The sequence below is a fragment of the Nannobrachium achirus genome (assembly GCF_963921795.1).
Source record: "Nannobrachium achirus genome assembly, chromosome: 19".
Classification (NCBI taxonomy): domain Eukaryota; kingdom Metazoa; phylum Chordata; class Actinopteri; order Myctophiformes; family Myctophidae; genus Nannobrachium; species Nannobrachium achirus.
Genome location: NC_137826.1, coordinates 53367002 through 53385718, shown reverse-complemented (window position 1 = coordinate 53385718; position 18717 = coordinate 53367002). Strand labels below are relative to the sequence as shown.

At 45.6% G+C, this 18717-nt stretch overlaps 1 protein-coding gene across 1 annotated transcript; it reads right to left on the bottom strand.

The window, feature by feature from the left end:
• Positions 1–6700: 6700 nt before the first annotated feature.
• LOC308304927 (polyamine-transporting ATPase 13A3-like) lies at positions 6701–10489 on the bottom strand (the record flags this gene model as incomplete). Its single annotated transcript, XM_080749551.1, has 1 exon — positions 6701–10489. One exon carries the CDS (start codon positions 10487–10489, stop codon positions 6701–6703), a length of 3789 nt encoding a protein of 1262 aa, XP_080605677.1.
• Between the last annotated feature and the right edge of the window lie 8228 nt (positions 10490–18717).

Sequence of the window (18717 nt, the reverse complement as noted above, 5' to 3'; positions counted from 1 at the left end):
CTTTCATTATGATACATAGTGGGAATATAATTATCCCCCCAACTGTATGTGTGAATGGAGAGGGACATGTAGATAGGATTAGGACTAATTTGCATTATTTATTTAGGCTGGACAATATTTAGCCTCAGCAACAACACCTGAAAGGTGACACATCACTTCAACAGTTTTTCATCCCCATTTCTGACCTTTAAATCATTAAACACCCTAACCCTTGTCATTCAAACATTTTAATTTTGCAATTGTTAACACAATATTGCAAACATATCTTGAGTGAGTGTATTCATCCACATGAAAGGTCATGCAGCATATTTTGAGTAGCAAAGATATGATACAAATATATAGCATTTCATATTAGGACAATTGTCTCAATTTACCCATTTGGCAATCATTATACCAGAAAAGTAAAATTATAAATAAATACTTAAACCAGCACAGGAAAAAAAGAAATGCTTTACACTGTGTCCCCTTCACCCTTCACAGCCGTGTAGAAATGTTGTCCAGATTCACATAACAACTCATGTGAATATAGTTGTATGCTCACAACTAGATTTTGCCTTTTATTCTGCTTTTCCACTGATGACACATTTAAAAAGGATAAAGGTTGCATAGCTCATATCCACAGTGTTAAAGTGTACTATTGTAATTAGATACAACTGTTCAGCAGATCTCTTCTTCAAGGATAGATGTATTATTATTCTTTTATTTAAACAATTGTCTGCATAGGCCCACTCATGACTGAGGTAAAGTGAAAAGTCTCAGCCACACAATTGCAGCATTACCAGGGGGGGGGGGGGGGGTCTTTGGTGCGGCATATTGCATTATACGTATATTATATTAATGTATTGCGCTGCCTGGCTGTTTGATCGCACAACTATACACTAACTAAAGCGTCACACACAAGTAGCAGATCCAAAACAAGGTGCGAAGCGACGCATTTTGAGCTTGTAGATCTGCTACTTTTGTTATTTTTGAACTTGAATCCTGAAAAGTAACAGTATTGGAGATATGAGGTTTCCACTCAACAATGTAGAATCAGACTCCGGTCTTAATGGGTTAACTATTATATTTTGATGGCAAATTTGGGGGTATTTTTTACTCAAGTAACACGTTTACTCTTCATTCCACTTTCATGTTTGCTCGGGTTCTTCTTCCCTTCCAATACAAAGGATACCTCAGCTTTAACAGCTTGATGGATGATTACATTGGTAAACTTATAAAGAAAAAGACCATCTGCTGACTGATCCTCACTTGCTGTGTCAAATCACTCACTCCAAAACTAGTATAACATGACTGAAGGTTTTAATTAACTGCTTACGAATACCTGCACAGTGCAAACACGCGCACACACAGACACAGACACACAGACATACACAGACACACACACACACACACACACACACACACACACACACACACACACACCCCGCTGGTGTTCACCACAAGGTAAACCCCAGCAGACCAATTAGTTGCTCTGTTGCACGTGTGTGTGTGTGTGTGTGTGTGTGTGTGTGTGTGTGTGTGTGTGTGTGTGTGTGTGTGTGTGTGTGTGTGTGTGTGTGTGTTGTTGTTCATTTTAGATCCCCATTAGTGACTGCCTCAGACGTGACTGTTATTCAGGTCAAACTGTACAATTAAAAACAATTACAATGCACTTGAACATAAATTGACAAGTAAAATATAAAATGACAATTAAAGAACCAATGCAATGCAAAACACTGTACACACACACACACACACACACACACACACACACACACACACACACACACACACACACACACACACATACACACACACACACACACACACACACACAGTGGGTCTACTATGTTTAGAAGAAAGTTGGGAGTCTTGGGACCACCCTATGATTCTTCATTCACTGTTAAAGGGGGCCTGTCACCTAAAGGATTGCTGTCACAATCATCTTAAAAAAACAAGTTAATATGTTCATGATGTCATTGTGGGGATGCGCAATTATAAGCCAATCAAATTAATTGACTGTACTTAGACTACTTACTGTACTGGTCAGCTGTTCTTGGGGGGCGAGGGGCAGATTATACTGAGACAGTGTCAGACTGTTTCAGGATCCACAAGGGAGAGAGACCACATGAACTACTGTATCATACTATTATAATTTCGGGGCGTGTCAGCGGGCCTTTAAGGAAGAAATGCATATGTTCAAGGCACCACAAAAGAAATAAAGTTGTTTCTTGCAATTGCAATTAACCTATTTGTCAAGTACATAAAATATCCAACACTTGGGTCGGTTCTGTCTGTGATCTCAGAACAAAATATGTGATCTCGGAACGCACCTCACTGGGCCAACATTGGTGATCACAGGTTCATTTTGTTTTGGATCTGTCATTTGAAAACAATCACTGAACTCAATTAGGATGCAAACAATTCTCACAGGTTCGGTTTGCGTTCGTCTTTTGGATCGCGAAGAGCTACAGCAGACTCATCTGCAGTAGTATACCTCATCTAATCCTGCAGAAAGTGTTCCTAATTTGCAAGTCTTCACTTGGAATGTACAGCACATTGTCTCAATGTCTGCATTTTGTGCGTGTACAAATGCACATGCATGCTTATATGCATGTATTTAATTTGCATGTATGTGTGTGTGTGTGTGTGTGTGTGTGTGTGTGTGTGTGTGTGTGTGTGTGTGTGTGTGTGTGTGTGTGTGTGTGAATTTCAATAGGATTTCCACATCACACATGCTTCTTTCATATGATAATGTGTCTTTATGCAGTGTTGAAGGTGTGTTGATGCATTGTGTGTTGATACATATGCGCCAACGTGCATATGTGTAGGCTATGTGTGTGTGTGAGTGTGCATGTATGCTTGTGAATGTGAATTTCAATAGGATTTCCACATCACACGTGCTTCTTTCATGTGATAATGTGTCTTTTATGCAGTGTTGAAGGTGTGTTGATGCATCGAAAGCAGTATGCCGTGTCTCACGGTGACATGTGTGTCACATGTGGATGACAAGCTCTCAATGACGCACATGCATTTCTTCAGAATAATGAGCAGTGCCCACTGTAATTTAACTGTGAAAGTTAGAGTACATTAATGCTCAGTGTGTGTGTGTGTGTGTGTGTGTGTGTGTGTGTGTGTGTGTGTGTGTGTGTGTGTGTGTGTGTGTGTGTGTGTGTGTGTGTGTGTGTGTGTGCGTGCGTGCGTGTGTGTGTGCGTGTGTGTATGCGTGCGAGGACTGCTAGAGTGCAGGCTTTTCATGTACAGATAAAGAAAGACAGCATAGAAGACCGAGCGCGATGGACACACAGGCCAACTGTAATCCCTATTGCAGCAGACTGCAGTGTGTTATGTAGCCTATTCAAAAACCATACCTGCATTTTCTCAGATATGTAACTCACAGGTTTCTCACAAGTAACTAAACATTCAATTCATCTGATAATAAGATTACACAGCTGGGACGAAACCGTTTATATATATATATATATATATATATATATATATATATATATATATATATATAAACGGTTTCGTCCCAGCTGTGTAATCTTATTAATCAGTTAAAGTCCCAGCCCTAATATATATATATATATATATATATATATATATATATATATATATATATATATATATATATGTATATATATATATATATATATATATATATATATATATATATATATATATATGTACATATATATATATTAGGGCTGGGACTTTAACTGATTAATTGCGATTAATTAATTACAGAAAATTAACGCGATTAAAAAAATTAACGCACTTAGTCACACTTAGTTTTTGCACCACAGAACCTTCAGTTTCGGGCATACCGATCATAGCGATGCACCAACCAAGAAGAGACAACAAACGCAAAGGGAGAAGTAGCCGATCAGAGCGCTTTGCTTGGCCCAGTGGATGCGAAATTTAAATCTCGTTGATTCACTCATACAACAAAATGTGTTTTACTTATTTTGCAATTAAAATGTGATTCATTGAGATTAATTAATTATAAAAGCTGTAATTAATTAGATTTTTTTTAATCGCATCCCAGCCCTAATATATATATATATATATATATATATATATATATATATACACACACAATGAAATGACGGCAAGTCAATTGGAGTAACGATTATCCTACATAATGACTTCATCGTCATTGTCATGCTGCAGTTGCAGTGGAGCATGAGGTGTACTGCTTCACAAACTGGGACAAAGGTCAGATTTACGTGCACGTTTTCAACACAGTGTCTTTACGCTGGAGGACGTTGCCCCCAGTGACACTTGGAAGAGGGGAACGTCACCTTGAGCTTACCTCTACGCACATGGGCTACACAGCTGTGCTGGGGGAAAAAAGATAAAAGGAAAAGAAAAGAAAGGAAAATAAAGAGTGTGAGAGAACAGACGTATATAATTGTTGCTGAAATTGTGTTCTGTTTTGTGTTTTCCTCAAAACACACTGTGTGCGCAACCAAGTACAAATTAGGCAGTTCACTTTAAAGGACAACTTTGTTTTTTTACAACAAGGGTTCATATTTGAGATATTAATTAGAGAAAAGAAAAGTGAGTGTTACATTTTTTTTCATTTGCTTCGTTCTATAGTTTTATCGCGTTTACCGTGCTAAAATGTGTGGCATGCATACGCATGGGGGCATGCGTACAAGTGGCTAAATAAGTCTTTTTAGACACAATTAGCCAGCAGTTTCTTGTACAAGTGGCTAAATAAGTCTTTTTAGACACAATTAGCCAGCAGTTTCTTTATTGCTTTTTACAGTAACACTTCTAGCCCCCATAAGTCACATCCAACCATGAAAGGTTGCGTTGTATCTTGGGAATGGGCTTATTCTGTGTAAAATGACATATTTAGCCACTTGTACGCATGCCCCCAACCACTGAAATAAGAATCTCTAAAACAATAGAAAGAAGTAAATGAAATCAATTTAACACTCATCTTTTATATTCTTTAATTACAATTTAAAATATGAACCCTTGTTGTAACAAACTAAAGTTGTCCTTTAAATCATTTAACTCATGGTCAGTTCCTCCAAGAAACATCAGAATAACCACCAAAAGCAGTGATCAGTTCCAACAGCCCCATTCATCTATACGCTTAAGTTCAAACACGAAGACTAGATAACCAAATTCCTCAGATGTCACAGTAATCCTGTATAACTGTTGTATGAATGGGGCATGGAGCGCACAGGCAGATGATGACAGGGCATTTAAACAGCTCATTTCAGGCACACTGCCTCTCCATACATAATGATGATTCTCTCCGGCGCTGACAGGAGAGGAGCTTTTTGAGGAAAAGCGCGCACATACGCGTCAGTCATTCTAATCACTCTCCCGGCATGGCCAATTGGCCATTAATACAGAGTCTCTGACAACCTGAACGCATTAATCTCTGGAAAGGAAGGGGCTTTGTGGGTGGGTGTGCGTGTACAAGTGTGAACATGTGCGTGTGTGTGTGTGTGTGTGTGTGTGTGTGTGTGTGTGTGTGTGTGTGTGTGTGTGTGTGTGTGTGTGTGTGTGTGCGTGCGTGTGTGTGTGTGTGTGTGTGCATGTGTGTTCATGTGTGTGTGTGTGAGCGCGCGCTGTGAGGGGGGTTAGTCTTGGAGAGGTTGTGAGGTTGTTGGTGAACCTTATAGGGCTGCAACGATATTTATGTAGACACACACAGACACACACACACACACACACACACCGGTATATAACTAGTAACGTACCGTATGTCTGTCTGCATGCTGACATCACTGATACTAAACAGTGTCACCATGGTAACAATGCACAACAAACATCACTGACTGCCATAACTACGGTGCCCAAATTTAGAGATGACATCACAGACTGGCCTGGACAGGACACAGAACACCATATAAGGGCATAAAAGAGTGCCAGACAGACGGATTAGGATACAACGGGTATTTGTATTGCACAACTGACATCGATGGTGACTATTCTGCCCAACGGGCACCGGTCTGGGTTCTCAACATCTGAGACTCCTACATTCAGTCCTGCATCGCACACCCCTGGGCACAGGACTAGTAATACGAGTTTAAGTAGGGTTTGGGGGGGAAAAAAAGAGAATAAGAACCAATATGATTTCAGAAAATGTGGACCCATTTTAAGGTCCAGGAGTCCAAGAGATAAAAAAGAAAACATGGTCTTGGTGGTCTTATCAGGGGGCCAGTTGTCCGGAATTAAAATGAAGCAAACGCAGAACTATACGTTCCAATGATTGGCCGCTAGTAACGCTGTTCTGGTACCAAAAGCAACATGTTCTCCATAGGATTCCACTAATTTCCCTTGAACTTTTACATTTGATTGTCTTACCTTAATAAACATTGTCATAAATACTTTATGGTTCCTGTCGCTAGTTCACCATGATATGTTATAATTGATGTTAAAGCAGGGTATGCTGTAGGGCTTGTGATCATAAGCTTGTGATGATTCTTCTTTCTGTGCTTTAATGTCGGCAAGCGCAAGACAATGTCCCATGGATCCTTGACCGTTGGCAGCCAATAGCATTCCTTGGGTAGTAATGGGTACCATGATGGCGACACCCATACAAGGGCAAAGAAAAGCGTATTTTTTGCAGCATAGAAACCAATGGGTATTGTTTACAGTCTATGGGTTTTATGCATATCAAACTGTGGGTCTTTGAAATCAAAGAGATCGAGAGCCACATTGCCTTACACAAAACCCAGGGAAAACCCAGGGGCTAGGAGTCGATCACGATCTGGTAGGAGCAGAATTTTTCTTGGCGTGGCGTGGCCTCTGTGGTGGTGGTGGGTTTGGGTGGCCAGTTAGGGTCCATGCTGAGCTCCTGGGCTAGTTGCATGTAGCGGGCCTTGGGAGTCATTTGCTGACGACACCATAGCCGCGATAGACACTTGCGCCCCCACACAATGCCCCCCTGGGACGGTGGGCCCCTGTAGCTACCCTGTTGGTCACGGCCGAACGTGAGCTTACGCAAGACAAAGTCGAGGACAAAGATTTCCACCAGGATAGACACAGCAGCGTTGACGAGTATGACGTAAAAGAGTTTGACTTTCCATTCCAAGGGGACACAGACAATTTCTAGCATCTCGTTGATGGTGGCGACTGGGTGAAACATGATGAAGAGCATGAATGCGTACAGGCTCAGGGCAGACAACACGAAGGGCATGTTCTTGTAACTGGGTTGTCTGAAGGGTTTGCCCTTGGAGAAGACCACGGCCACGATCAGGTACTGGAAGGAAGACACGTAGAAGAGGCTGGTGTTCTCGTAGTTCTGGATGTTGTCTCCCACCTCAGAGTTCAGCAGCACACCAGCGCCATGGAACGACGTCAGGTTACATGCATTGGAGAGGGGCGTCCACACCTCGTACCAGGGCTGCTGCCGGATCGAGAGGAAGGCGAAGAGCTGGAAGCCGAAACATATGAGTATCTGGGACAGGACCGAGAGGAGCAGGGGGCCTGAGAGCAGACCCGAGGGGGGAGGTTGCGACACAAGCTCCTTCCACGCCGGGTTCAGACTCATGGTGAAGGCGATGAGAAGGATGATGGCCATGTCAATGAAAAGGAACTGGAGGTCTCCGAGGTTACTGAGGATAGAATAGAGCAGGGTGACGCTGCTGTACTGGATGATGCTGTAGAGGGCCATGAACTTGAACACAGAGAAGGAGGTGACGAGAGCGGCGCGGCCCTCCCTGATGAGGCTGGGGACGCAGGAGATGTTGGGGGACTTGGAGGTGAACGGAGCAGCAACCGAGGCCTCCAGCTGCGACAGGGAGATGCCACCGTGGGCCCTCTTCAGAGCGCCCACGTCGTTCGCCCCGTCCCCGCACATGCCCACAAAGTAGTCCGCGGCCTGCAGCGCTTCCACCAGCTGGGTCTTCTGCTCCGGGGCCATCCTGGCGAAAACCGTCCCGTGTAGGACCAGCTTCTGTAGCAGTTCCGGGAAGTGTTGGGAGATGACTGCGAAGGACTTTCCACTCATGGCGAAGTGGTGTTGCTGCAGGCGAGCACTGGGCTTATCAGCAGTTCCACTTTGCCGTGGGTGCTCCACACAGCACACTTCCTCCAGGTTGATCGACACTTCCTCAGGCTTCCTGATCGAAACTTCCTCTGGCTTGTCGGCGTAATTCCAGGTGATGTTGGCGCTCTGCCCGTCCTGGGGGGGCGTGGCGTCGGCAATGATGACCGAGTCCTGGGGAGGGATCATCCCACAGTCCCTGGCCACCGAGATGGCTGTCTGCATGTTGTCCCCGGTGACCATGACGGTGCGGATGTTAGCTCTGCGGAGATCCCGCAAAACCCCCGGCGTCTCCACCTTGAGCTTGTTCTGCATGATGATCAGGCCCAGGAAATCCATGTTGGCCTCGATGTGCTCCCTGTTGATGCTCTGCACTTTGTGCCAGGTGAGTTTGGACTCCAGGCGACGGTGTGCCAGGGCGATGACCCTGAAGCCCTGCTTGGTGTAGTGCTGCAGAACCTCTGCGAAGTTCGCCGGTACCGTCTCCTTCTTGCAGTGAGCGGCCACCACCTCTGGCGCCCCCTTAAGATACGCGTCCATGCGTTTCTCCCCCAACAGGCGAACCACCACGCTCATCCTCTGGAGCGCAGACGAGAAGGGGAACTGACAGACGATGCCGATCTCGTATGCCGACGGCAGCTTGTAAATGTCCCGGTCCTGCTCAGGGGACACGGCAGGTTGGGGGGGTAGCATCCACTTGGGTGGGCGCACCACGGTGGGCATGATGTGGTTGTGGAGCGTCGTCCCCTCCTCGGTAGCTTCCTCCAGGATCCAGCCTGTGGCTTCAAACATCTTGAGGTCGAGAGGGTCTCCAGACAGTCGTCCTTCTATCTTGGTGAGAGTATGGCAAGTAGCCATGCAGGCCGCAAACTGAGACTTCACCAGGCTCTCCTTGTCTACCTTCTCCTCAGATTGTTGGAAACTGCCATTCTCAACTCTCTGCACTCCGAATAGATCTAGTCCATCTTCTGTCAGAGTTCCAGTCTTGTCGAAGCAGACTAGATTGAGCTGCCCACAGATGTTGATCATCTGGGGGCTGATGCAGAAGATGCCGACGTGCTTGAGTCTCCGCTGGGCGTAGACGATGCCCGCCGTCATGGCGGCAGGCAGCGCCGGGGGCACAGTGATGGTGATGATGTCCAGTGCCTCAATGATGATGGTCCCGGCTGGAACCCCATTCCAGACGCTGAGGACGACGGTGTAGATAAAACCAACGGCAGCCACGGCCACCAGGCAGAGCAGGAAGATGTAGGCGTCACGGTAGAGCTTGAAGTCGGTGGGCTTAGGGTAGAGGATGGAGCGCACCAGACGGCCCTTGGCTGTGCTGAAACCCGTGCGGACCACCACAGCCTTGACCAGATCTCCGGTATAGTAGCGAGTCTGGATGACCTGCGTACCACAGAAGAGAGTGTGCCTGTTGTGCCCTTCCGTGTGATAGACCTGGTCCCCCTCCCCTCGTACCAGGTTGGGCAAATTGGTCTTTGTGACCGGGACACTTTCACCAGTGAGCATGCTCTCGTTGACGATGCACGTACCGCTGACCAGCACGGCATCACAAGGCACGATGGTCCCATTGCTGGGTATGACAATGACGTCACCAGGGACCAGGTCTGTGGCCATGGCCTCCTCAATACCGTTGTCGGCTCGGCATACGGACACGCAGACATTATTGTGAGCTGCCACCATAGCTTGAAGCATGGTATATTGCTTCTTGATGGTGTACAGAGAGGTAGCTATGGATATGACCGACATGAAGACAATGGCCGTGGCATAGTAGTAATACTCATCGGAAGCCCACAGGATCACACTGAAGAGCTGGAAGACATAGAAAGGGTTGAGGACCTCTTTGATGAGCAGCTTGAAAATGGAAGGCACTTTCACCGCAATCTCGTTCACTCCAAAGAACAGTCTCCTGTTCTCCTGTTGCTTCCTGGTCAGCCCTGCGCTGTGCTCCGAGTGGAGGCTGGAGAAACGTAAGCCCAGGTCCTCCAGTCCCGTTAGAAATTCAAAGTTCTGCAGGTCATCGTTCCAAAAGTACTTTTTGCTGTGGAGCGTAAGGTAGCGGACCCGTGCGGGCGGGCGGCCTTGAGCCGGCCTGCTGTCTGTGGGGTGAGGGGTGCATGGATTGTCCAGGGTAGGTGAGGCTGTGGTGGGGGAGGAGCATGGCGGGGAGGCGATCTGGCTCTCCTCCTCCAGGCCGTGGTAAGGACTCCTCCCGGGGGCCAGCATCACTCGCACCCTGGCCAGGAACCAGCGACGGAACTCGTCGGTGGAGCGCAGCAGCACCACCTGGGCGTGGCGGGCGGTAGTGCGGCTGCACGTGGCCTTGACGCACCACTCAGGCATCCAGTAGAGCGGCAGCAGCAAGGCCCCCCCGGTGCACAGCGCCCCGACGCCCACCAGGGCCAGGCGCCAGCGGCACAGACGGTAACACTGCATTACCATCTCATCCTCAGCTCCCTGGTTGAGGACCTTGGGGTCTTCCCTCCCCATGCTGAGGAGCGTTTGGCCCGAGTCCCTTCGGAAAGTAGTCTCTAGACTGTTGGTTCACACAACACAAAAACTACTGAGGATGTCCCGTCCTCCCCCTGCTTCCTTTTCGTCTTTGCAGTCACGCAAATAAATCCCACTTTGAATCAATTCAGTCAACACATGCTGCCCAGCGGAAACGGAAAAGACCCACCATCTTCATAACCACACAAACGTTGACCCGGCAAAGATCACGTCATAACAAAGGCTGTAACTAGACAAAAGCAACGTCGGGGGTTTATTCTGCCTCCATGCTCGTGTCATCACTATGATTGCCCAAATTTGGAGTTCCGTGTCAGTCATGCCCAAATATGGAGGTCCTTGATGTCGGACCATAGCGGCAAGCATCCACCGCTGGAAATTAAGCCAATGGTGGAAGCAAGGAAAACGCTGCAGTTCTCCTGAACTCAAAGGCCTGTCCATACTGTCTCCGAACCACCAAACTCTTCGTCAGAGTTCTGACTTTCCAACGTGCTGCTTTCCGAACTAATCCGACGAAAAGTTTGGTGGTCGGACACAGTATGGACAGGCCTTATCACGATGTGCGTTTTGTTTCTGTAAATAGTTGTCACTTTAATGATTTAATAATTTGTTAATAAAGCAGGATATGCTCTCGGTGCTTGTGATTGGGTTTTACTGAGTGAAGACTCACCCCTTGCTCCCTACGCAGCAATAGCTCACTGGGGGCACTTGCACTCGTGGAAAATTTTCACTGAACTATAGTTGCTTCAAAACGGGTCTGTTTCTAGACATGAGCAGGATTCAGTAATACTGTGTGCAGGGGCGTCACAAGGGGGGGGGGGGGAGTGGGACTGAGTTACTAGGGCCCAAGGTGGAGGGGCCTTAATTATCCACAGCTTTCCAACGCCCCATAGTGCATTGCGCAGACGTTGTACCGAGCTTCCGGCTCCGCAGCCGAGTGTGATTTACAAGCTCACAACGGGTTGCATCTGCAACGCGGCGTGAGCTTGTATGTCTGCTGTTAAACCGAAAGTGTGGTCCAAATAATCTCCAGTAAACTCCCGCGGAAAGAGGTGGATACTTTAGCTATTGAAAAATAGCAGATCTACAAGCTCACAGAGCAGCACAGAGTGCCGGAGACAGCTAAATAGGCTCCATCACAGCGAAAACTGGAGGAGGTGATACTGGTTATTATCTGACAGGGGTGGGAGGACAGATGAGGCCACAGACACATGTGGGCTGATTTTGCTATGCTTACACCTGCTTTGTATGCTGATGCGTCCTCTGGTTGTGTCTACGCCCGTGGCCAATCAGGGACCAGCATTCATGGTGAACTCACCATCAACAGCCAATGAGGGACTAGCAGTCTTGGTGACGTCATCATCAACAAGTGTGGCCATATCGTCACTGTCGGGCAGAAACCTCGTATCTCCAAGTTTCAAATTTGTAAAAAAAAATCGCAAAGTAAAGCACTTCTTCATCATATGGCCATCGCACAAAAGTAGTGAAAACAGCAGATCTACAAGCACACGACGCCTCGCGGTGCGAGGCGTTGTGTGCTTGTAGAGCGGCTGTTTTCACTAGTTTAAATCATTTAAAAAATGATAAATACAAAAACAAACGGTTTTGGACATACAAGGTTTCCATCCGACAACGACGATACGTAGATAACACTGCGGGCAGACAGATACGCGACAGACACACCGAACGCAGTACTTGCGCACTCTGCTGGCGTACACGTAGGCCATACATGGCCACGAGTGCACAGGATGCAAGTTGGCACCTCGACAGAGTGCAGTCTAGTTCCACTTTTTCTGCCGCACAGGAAGAAATAACACCTACATTTTTTACGTCCCCCAACTCGACCCTCCAGCTCCCACCTATAGAATGTAATGAGCAAGATGAGAGGCAGATGAATGGAGGCCCAAATTACACAGTGAAATTACACAGCAATTAGAGAGAGGAGAGAGTGGAGTTAGGAGAGAACAAGGGGCTGTTAAAAGTTCACTCATAAGGGGGGCAGAAACTCTCACCGTGCTCTTTTCAACTCTTTGAATGAACCTCGAAAGGCAAGAGACGTGATTTAATAGTCTGAAAACTGGCCATTAAATGTCCCATGGAGAGGACTTAGAACAAGGGGTTATGTGAGTGTGAGAGCAGATGTATTGTGAACGCATCACAATTAGGATTTTGAGCCTTGGGTCCATTTTTATGCTTTCAGAGTTACTGCCTTTCTGTGTTCCGCGAGCAAGTTCTTAGAACTACTGTGTAGCGGTTTCCACTGCAGTGGTTCTCAAAGTGGGGAGCGAGGACCCCCTGCAGGGTTCCTTGAAGGGGGTCCAGGGGGTCCCCAGAAACATTAGCTAATATAGTGTCACAATCAATTTTAACCACTTTAACCCATTATGTTATACTTCGGCTACTGAAAAAAATACCAGATATTCAAGCTAGAGCTTGGAGATCTGCGTTTTAAACATTGTTTGACAAGTTTGAAAAATGCAACGAAATAGACATATTTTGGTGTGTTCTATCGTGATACGCAATATGCGTAGTGTGACCTGCATGTGTGTGTGTGTGTGTGTGTGTGTGTGTGTGTGTGTGTGTGTGTGCGTGCGTGCGTGCGTGCGTGCGTGCGTGCGTGCGTGTGTGTGTGTGTGGTTTTAAAGGTGGGGATTTACACCCCTTTAAGGCCTTTGGTAGGGCATTCCACACTTTAGCAGCATAGCAGGAGAACACATCGAATTAGTTTGAGCCAAATCTGGGTTGGACGTGATCTGTGGAGCGGCCTCTGGTGTTGTAATTGTGAACATCCTTGATGCTTTTTGGAAGTATTTTGACTGTTAGTGGTGTAGCGTATCCTGTACACCAGGTCCATTGCAAGATGCTGTTAGCTACCGTGAGCCACACCACGCTTATAGAAAGTAATTTGTGGTAAGTTGAGCCCAAAATGGAAGGTTAAGCTGAAGCCCAAGTATTGGGCTGTTTGAACCTTTGTTTTTAGGGCCTTTGAGGCGTCACGATACCATATATAAAAATGATTTAATCTAGTGAAAACAGCCGATCTACAAGCACAGAACGCCTCGCCCTAAGGATGTATTTGGCTTTGGCATGTATACCCTCTGCTGAGCTTATTATCGATGACATCCGGGATCTCCATATATGGGCATAAAAGGGACAAGAACGGATGTAATTTGCAAGTGTGACTCATGTCGCGCAACCACACTGGTTAGACTGACACAACATGTCCATATATGGACATTCCCAGATATGGGCTTAATATTTATGGGCATAAAATGATTCTATTGTATGGGTTTTCCCAGATATGGTCTTAATATTGATGGGCATACAAGGGATTCGATTAGTGTGGTTGGCCTAACAGGGCATGAACTGGGAATCAGATCTCCATATATGGAGATCTCGCTAGGGATTATTCAGTCGTCTCCATGTATGGATATCCAGGGTTTGATGATGTCAGTGTTCTGACAGCACATTGTTCTATCAAGACTGATGTTGACTATCATCAACTGGCGTCAGCTATAGACATTGAGGCATTACGGACGGACATGATCTGCTGGTTTTCATAGTAAGCTGCAACCTATGGTCGCAATTATGCAGAAGGTCCCATTTGACACGTTTTGAAATGTATTAAAAACATATTTGAAGATATCAGATCTACAAGCTCACAACATGTAGATCAGCAATTTTGTATAGGTCTGAAGTGGCATTGTAATGATAATCAAAATCTGCAAAGTAACTAGTAACGAAAATGTTCAAATGAATCATAATGAAGTAAAGGTACAATAGTTGCCTTTGAGATGTAGTGGAGTAGAAGTAAACTTATTGAAAATTGGGAGTACTCCAGTAAAGTAAAAATCACACCCAATGTGAAGTGAGCGGTGGTCGTGCTTGCATAACATCTTCAGACTAGGATTTGAGTCTAGGATGTACAGGCTATGCTACACACACACGTTTTGCTATGGCAAAACGCTGAGATATACGACATAATATGACATCACTAGACAAACATGATGCTACGTACACACATTTTGCTATGACAAAACGCTGAGGAAAAAGGCTACAGACACACGCACAGCCACTCTATGGAGCGGTTTACGTGCTACACATAGCAAAGGAAAAAGGAAAAAGAAAAAAGGCTACAGACACACGACATATGACATCACTGGGCAAACATGATGATACGTACACACATTTTACTATGGCAAATTGCTGAGGAAAAAGGCTACAGACATACAACATATGACATCACTAGACAAACATGATGCTACGTACACACATTTTACTATGGCAAATTGCTGAGGAAAAAGGCTACAGACATACAACATATGACATCACTAGACAAACATGATGCTACGCACACACATTTTACTACAGCAAAACGCTGAGGAAAAAGGCTACGGACACACGCACAGCCACTTATAGGAGCGGTTTGCACCCCTAAAACATACATACCGGTCCGTACCTCACAACTCGCTTTATATTCATTCCCACTGACGCTGTCAAGCCAAGTGTTTGACTCTCACATTTGTTGACATGTGCAAGATTCAGTAATACTGTGGACAGGGGTGTCGGGGGGGGGGGGGGGGGGGGGGAGGGGGGTTACTAGGGCTCAAGGTGAAGGGGCCTTAATTATTTTATACTTTAGCTATTGGAAAAATTGCAGATTTACAAGATGCAAGCTTGTAGATCTGCTATTTTTGAAAAGTCGTGAAAATGTGTGCAAATCCATGAATAAATTTATTTTTAAGCGAACATTTGTAACTCACATTTTGAACTAATGTGAGTTACAGTTACTGGAACTAAATATTTTTAGATGGGGGTCCGTAGCCAAATACATCTAATTTTGGGGGTCCTTCATGTGAAAAAGTTTTTAAAGCTTAGAAGGATTTAGAAGACTTTTTTGACCTGATTTATAGAATCGGTTCAAAATTATTCAAAGACTTGCATTTCATGATTTTTTCAAAAAAATAGCAGATCCACAAGCTCGCAGTGCCGCGCTGCGAGCTTGTACATCTGCTATTTTTCAACAGTTAAAGCACACATTAATGCGTTCCCAATCTAAATGGGTTAAACCCCCCCATGAAGAACATTCATGGGGGCCCGCAGTGAATCCTTGTACCCAGGGCCCAGAATTTGGTGTGACAGCCCTGACTGTGGGTAGACGTTAAGGTGCTCCGGCAGGCTTCTCTTAGCCAGCATCTGTAACTAGGGGCAACCCTTGACAGCAGCTCCAGGGCATTTTGCACAGACAGGATTTGACACAGCAGGGCCGTGCTGGGCCCCTGATTCAGCCCGGGGAAAAAAAGAGTTGGAGAGGCCCTCATTGCGCGCTATAGAGAGAGATCTCTCTCTATAGCGCTGCTGCTGCTACTCAAAGATTTGCCATTTCAGATCATGACAAGTGACAAGCCAGTGGGCCAATTACATGAGTTATATTTTGTCGTTGTCGGGTGGAAACCTTGTATGTCCAAAACCGTTTTTGTATTTATCGTCTATAAAATGTGCTAAACTAGTGAAAACAGCCGATCTACAAGCACACAACGTTGTGTGCTTGTAGATCTGCTGTTTTCACTACTTTTGTGCGACGGCCTTGTATGATGAGGCAGGGCTTTGTTTTGCGAAAAAATGTACACATATGAAACTTGGAGATACGAGGTTTCTTCACCACAGTGACGATTTACTTTGTTGGCCGCCCAGCCCCTAATGGCTAGCCTGGACATGCCGGAAATGAACAAGCCGTTCGGGAGTTGTCCCGCTTTTCCCAATGGCCAGCACGTCCCTGTGACACAGAGACGAGGGCGCAGGAAAGTCTTGGTGCTGTGTCTTTGCAACACATTCACTGGCTTTTCGATGTCCTGTGTTTTATTTTGTTCATTATTGGTTTTGGGTTGACGTGTGCATGACAGACATGCATGTATGGGGCGCTTTCGAAAATACAGAATAAATTGTGTCCCGTGTTGGTTCAAAATGTGGGATTGTCAGTTAACCCCTATACTAAGCTGACCGTATATTCCCATGATGACATTAGAACATCTACAAGCTCCCATTGTTCTGGTATATTCGGCAGAAATTCCTCCAGTAACACTATAGGCCTACTGAAGAAAAACAAATAATGAAAAAACATGCAAGTCACACTTGCAAATGAATTCTGTCTTACCATTTGAATTTTCCCCATTCAAGTCAATGGAGAAAATGTATTTACTAATAAATGAATGGCCATATATGGAGATCCCTGTGTCAGTCCTTTTTATGCCCATATATGGGGATCAATATTAAGCCCATTTCTTGGAATGGTCATATTGTTTCTGTCTTATATGCTCTATGACGTCAGACTTCTAGGATCAATCTCCGTATAGGGTGTGCCAAATGTAGTTCTAAGAGCGGCCATTTCTTGGGTAAACACAACCTTACACAGGTGTTCTGATTAGACTATAGCATTAGTTCTATGCAATCAAACATTGAAACACCTGTGTTTTTACCCAAGAAATGGCCGCTAAGGACTACAAATGACGTAGGCGCTGGCACACACTATTGGGAGTTGCACGGCAAAAAAAGATGTTGAACAACATAGATGAATGGACGGGGACGGTTCTCCAACTCCCGTTGGTCCGAACAGGTTAACATTCACCAGGTTAGCATTCATCAGTGTCAGCAGGTTAGCTACTCACCAGGTAAGCATTCACCAGCGTTAGTTTTACTGAGGTTAGGGTTAAGGTTAGTTTAGGTGATCGGACCAAAGGGAGTTCGAACTAAGGACATGCTACCAAATGGAATAGTTGGTATACTAGTCTGGCTGAGTAGGCTACTGTCCATGTGGGGGCAACCAGACTAATCAGTATAATGACTGGCAATCAGCGATTGTGTCATCGATCAGAGATCGAGAGAGAGATTGGTGAGTGTATACACAGAGGGAAACAAGAATTCAAGTTCAGGAGAGTATAGAAAAGAAAAGGCAATTTGCTTTAACGCTGCCTTCGGGTTTGGCTTGGCAAGGCCCATTTGCATTTATTTTCTTCCACCACAGTGAACGTTGCATTCATGGTCTGGAGAGGGCACTTTTGACAGGTGGTTAATCTGAATGTGTGCCACCCCACCCACCTTTAAGCACGGTAGTTGAGGGATCTGTACTGTACTATACTGTACTGTATGTGTGGTGGTTTTACCATTGCTGTTTGATGATCAGTGGGCGTGACAGCGGCGTACTGTGAGCAGTATTGAACCCACTGATGGAATGTGTTAATGTGTGGGCCGGGCCATTCATCTCCTTCTTACCTTTGTGCCCGCGCGAACAAAAGCAGCTGTGTGCTGATGTGACTGCATGTCACAAAGCATCTAGAGTCTAGACTGGGTACCTAATCAATGCGTGCTGCATCATCAGTTCTCACAGACAGATAGATAGATAGATAGATAGATAGATAGATAGATAGATAGATAGATAGATAGATAGAGAGATCTACAAGCACACAACGCCTCACGATGTTGTGTGCTTGTAGATCTGCTATTTTCAGAAATGTATCATACATTTTCTACATTTGGAAACTGAAAAATAATTTTGTATGTTTGCTCAAGTACTCATTTAGAATTCCGGACTTTTACTTGTAACAGCACATTTCTACATTGCAGTATTGATACTGTTTTACTATTAAGTAAAGAATGCGAGTACTTATTCCCACATCGTTATGGCCCTACATCACGGTATGACAGAGAGCAGAGACTTGGATCCAGGTGTGTGTTTAACGTGCATCCTGGATTAATCCACCCCGCTGTGACAGCTAGCGCACTGCTTCGTGTCAGCACTGTACACACACACACACACACACACACACACACACACACACACACACACACACACACACACACACACACACACACACACACACACACACACACACACACACACACACACACACACACACACACACACACACACGCCAGCACACACACAGTTGAGTGTCAGCACTATGAGAGGCCTCCGCAACCAACGCTAAATATGAGCGACATATGACCATGGATTATCCCTTTTGGCCTAGATTCAGAACACACACAAGGGCGGGCACACACATGCATGGATCACACACACAAACATGCTCACACACACAGATTTGCTCGCATGGACGCACACGCACACACACACGCACACACACACACACACACACAGCACACTCAGCACTCATGAATAAGCCGTGCAGACAACCAGCGATTCGTAGGCTACT